General features: G+C 39.8%; 1 protein-coding gene across 1 annotated transcript; it reads left to right on the top strand.

The window, feature by feature from the left end:
- The first annotated feature begins 2,063 nt into the window (after positions 1-2,063).
- Positions 2,064-3,020, top strand: LOC100728776 (olfactory receptor 5B2-like). Its single transcript, XM_003464294.4, has one exon. It carries the CDS (start codon positions 2,067-2,069, stop codon positions 3,018-3,020), a length of 954 nt encoding a protein of 317 aa, XP_003464342.2. The 5' UTR covers positions 2,064-2,066.
- Positions 3,021-3,632: the final 612 nt, after the last annotated feature.

Raw genomic sequence — 3,632 nt, 5'->3', positions numbered from 1 at the left:
GCCATTACCATGTAAATTGCTTAGCCTTACTTGTAGAAGGTATGTTAAAAATAATTACGTGTTGGCATTACTAATCTTATCTCTCGCTTATGCCATACAATGTTTGTATTCATTGAAGTTATTATGAAAATGGAAAAATGTAATTTACAGTAGGAGGGAAAGAGGTGGGAAGAAAGAAGATGGATATTAAAAAAGAGAGAACCAAGCTGTATTGCGTACTTCACGTGCCAATTCCCCAAGATGAATACAAATTGCATGCACTGAAAGCATGTACTAAATATTTTAATAATAATTTTAGACTAACAAAAAAGTGTGTTCGTATTGGTGCATATGATACCTTCACATATTTCATTCTCTAAATAAAGTTGCTAAAGTTTTAGGGAAAAGAAGTAGTAGAAGACCACAGTTATATATGGATATATGCAATCACAAAGGCTGCAGTTTAAAAAAGAAATCTTAAACACTGGTACATACAATACTCAAACAAAGTACCATAAAATATTTCAAGTCTGCAATTTGCTATCACATCATATATGTGAGATAAAGGCAGCCCAGGGAGCAAAAAGTTTCAACTTTGTATCTCTGTTATTTTACTGCAAAATTATAATAGTGAGTGAAAAACTGAGTTTAAAGAAGATGAGGTCATTTTCATGACTAAATACAGATTCCAAGAAAGCAATGCTGAAAACCAAAGTGCCCCATGAAATTGTAGGAGCAGCAATCATGTACTTGGAGTGAAGGAAACCTGAGAAAATCTGGAGAGCATAAAACCTGTAGAACCTCCTAAGGTCCTACTGTGGGAGACAGCAAAGCAGCAGAGAGAAACTTCCAGAATTCAGATTGATCTGCAGCTGGAAACCTGCATGCCAGCACTGACCTGGATCAAACCAGTATGAAGGCTGTTCCTCCTAAAAAACAAGACTATCACCAGCCCTTGTCAAGGTGTGCTTCACATTCAACTTCTTTGTTTTATGGATGGTCCTTTATAGTTTTCACACTAATGTTTAAAAGTTGATCTCACTGCTCTATTCATTTTTTATAATGTTCACTGGCGTTGATGCAGGACAGACAATCACTACTGAGTGTCAGGCCTGATTGGTGCCCTTCCATGACTATGAGCTCTCAGTTCCATGCCATCCTCAAATTCATCTGCCCATAAGCATGCTGCCCCTTCCATTATCTCATACATAGTTGCTGACACGGATGGAGACTGTTGATAAGTGTGAGACAGAGGGGAAACTTTTCCAGCCTAATCCGGAGCTTTTTGATGCTTCAGGTGCCTTTTGTCATTCACAAAGTGGTCATTTTCATTAATTTCCCTTCCTTAATCTTCCCTCTGGTGGGCGGCAAATGTACACCTAGGAAGATGAGATCATTATATAACCAACCAGGCACTTCATTCACTATGAAGCCTCAAACACTGAATTCAAAAGGAACAGGCCAGGAGTGATCATTCCTTCAATTAAATCTATTTGATCAGACCTCACTTATGAACCTTTGCCTTAAGAGCCAAATGACATAGGATGAAGTTTAACCTGGGTACAGAGAGGAGCTTGCCATGTGCCACTTGCAAAACAGAATTGCATCAACTATCCTCCAGTGTCCCACAGCTACATGAATGTGACAGACAGGCACACTCACAATACTGCTGATGAGACAGTATACACATATATCTAGTGAGTGGCAGCTCTTCCCCAGGTGAGCAATGTGAAAGTCAGTTTTTATTACATCCCAAAAAGGTGCCCAGATACCTACTACCTAATAGATACCTCTGCAGTGTTATCAAATATTTAAATTGTGTACATCCCTGTTCATAAATTTATAGATTTACAGAAGATATGCCTGATCTATTAAAATTCTTCTGATCAGACAGCAAGTAATTCTACCCGAAAATAATGGGAATCAATTTGGTTTACAAGGACAAGGAGTTGTGAAAACTATTCAAGTAAATGTTATCATCACAATGACAGAAAACTTACCATACTTCTGTTTTCCAGTTTTAACTCAATTTCTCTATTTTTCTATTATTCTTTCTTATTGCTGTAGTGAATCTAGAGATAACAGTGATGGAAAACAGTACAAGAGTGACAGAGTTTCTGCTGCTGGGACTGACTGATGACCCGCACCTGCAGCTTCCCCTCTTCATCACCTTCCTCCTCATCTACACCATCACTGTGGCTGGGAACCTGGGGATGATCCTGCTCATCCTCCTGGACTCCCGTCTGCACAGCCCCATGTACTTTTTCCTTGGCAACCTGTCCTTGGTGGATTTCTGTTCCTCTTCCGCTGTCACTCCCATAGTCATGGCTGGGTTCCTCACAGGAAACAAGGTCATTTCCTACAATGCCTGTGCTGTTCAGATGTTTCTGTTTGCAGCCCTCATTGGTGTGGAAAACTACCTCTTGACTTTAATGGCCTATGACCGCTATGTCGCAGTGTGCAAACCCCTGCACTATACTACCACCATGAGGACCAGTGTGTGTGTAGGTCTCGTCCTAGGCTGCGATGTTGGAGGTTTAGTGAATGCTTGCCTTCACACTGGGGAAACCTTCAGTCTCTTCTTTTGTAATTCCAATGTAGTCCACCATTTTTTCTGTGATATTCCAGCAGTCATGGCTCTTTCTTGTTCAGATAAACATCTTAATGAACAGGTTCTTTTTTATTCTGTCAGTGTCCCTGTTTGCTTTGCCCTCCTAATTATCTGGATATCTTACTTCTTTATTTTTGTCACTATCCTGAAGATGCGCTCAGGTGCAGGACATCAGAAGGCTCTGTCCACCTGTGCCTCCCACCTCACTGCTGTCTCCATCTTCTACGGCACTGCCATCTTCATGTACCTGCAGCCCAGCTCCAGTCACTCCATGGACACGGACAAAATCGCCTCTGTATTCTACACCATTGTCATCCCCATGCTGAACCCCATGGTCTACAGCCTGAGGAACAAGGATGTTAGGAATGCATTCTTAAAGGTCATTTATGCATTCACTTTTTGGAAAAAATGTGTACGTTTTAAGTTTTAGCATTGTGAAATGCACACCTTATGGATTCATTACTTTCAGATGTTTTCTAAGAATTCAGTTACATTTTAATGTTCAAGTTGAAATTAAATTCTTAAAGCGATCCTCTCACCTGTGAAAACTCTTCTCACATAAAAAGGAAATACTTGTCTAGAAATAAATACCTGAGTGAGAATGGCTGAGAGATCTTAGGTGTGCTTGTGAAACAATCTTTCTGGATATTGATGTTCACCCTCATTATGTAAGTTTTTTCTTTTGCTGCCAGATGTCAGTACAAATACTATAAGCCAGGTTCAGAGAACCTACACATAGAAGAAAGGCACCAGTTATCTCATGATGGCAAAGACAAACATATGTGGTCCCTCTTCCAAACATACGTATTACTGCCACTCATAGTACTCAATTTTATTGTATTAATTTGTCTGGATTAAGGAATATTCATGTGGTCTTAAAACATTTCTCTATGTATGTATGGTGTCTTAAAAGCTGTTTCCAGAAAAGTGTAATGTTTCCAGTAATAGACTTAGAAAACTCTGTCCTCCTTGTAGGGGATGCAACAGAAAACAGAGAGGGGAAATTCTCTTTCCCTTCCTTCATGTTGTTTAAGTAGGTCAC

The sequence above is a fragment of the Cavia porcellus genome, unplaced genomic scaffold (genome assembly GCF_034190915.1).
Source record: "Cavia porcellus strain 051 isolate PalLab524CR breed Dunkin Hartley unplaced genomic scaffold, mCavPor4.1 scaffold_17, whole genome shotgun sequence".
In the NCBI taxonomy this organism is placed as follows: Eukaryota; Metazoa; Chordata; class Mammalia; order Rodentia; family Caviidae; genus Cavia; species Cavia porcellus.
Note: the sequence above shows the minus strand (reverse complement) of the source record. Positions and strands in the feature narration are given on the sequence as shown.

Excerpts from the sequence above, each read along its gene's own strand:
- LOC100728776 (XM_003464294.4), top strand. The coding sequence starts at position 2,067 with ATGGAAAACAGTACAAGAGTGACAGAGTTTCTGCTGCTGGGACTGACT.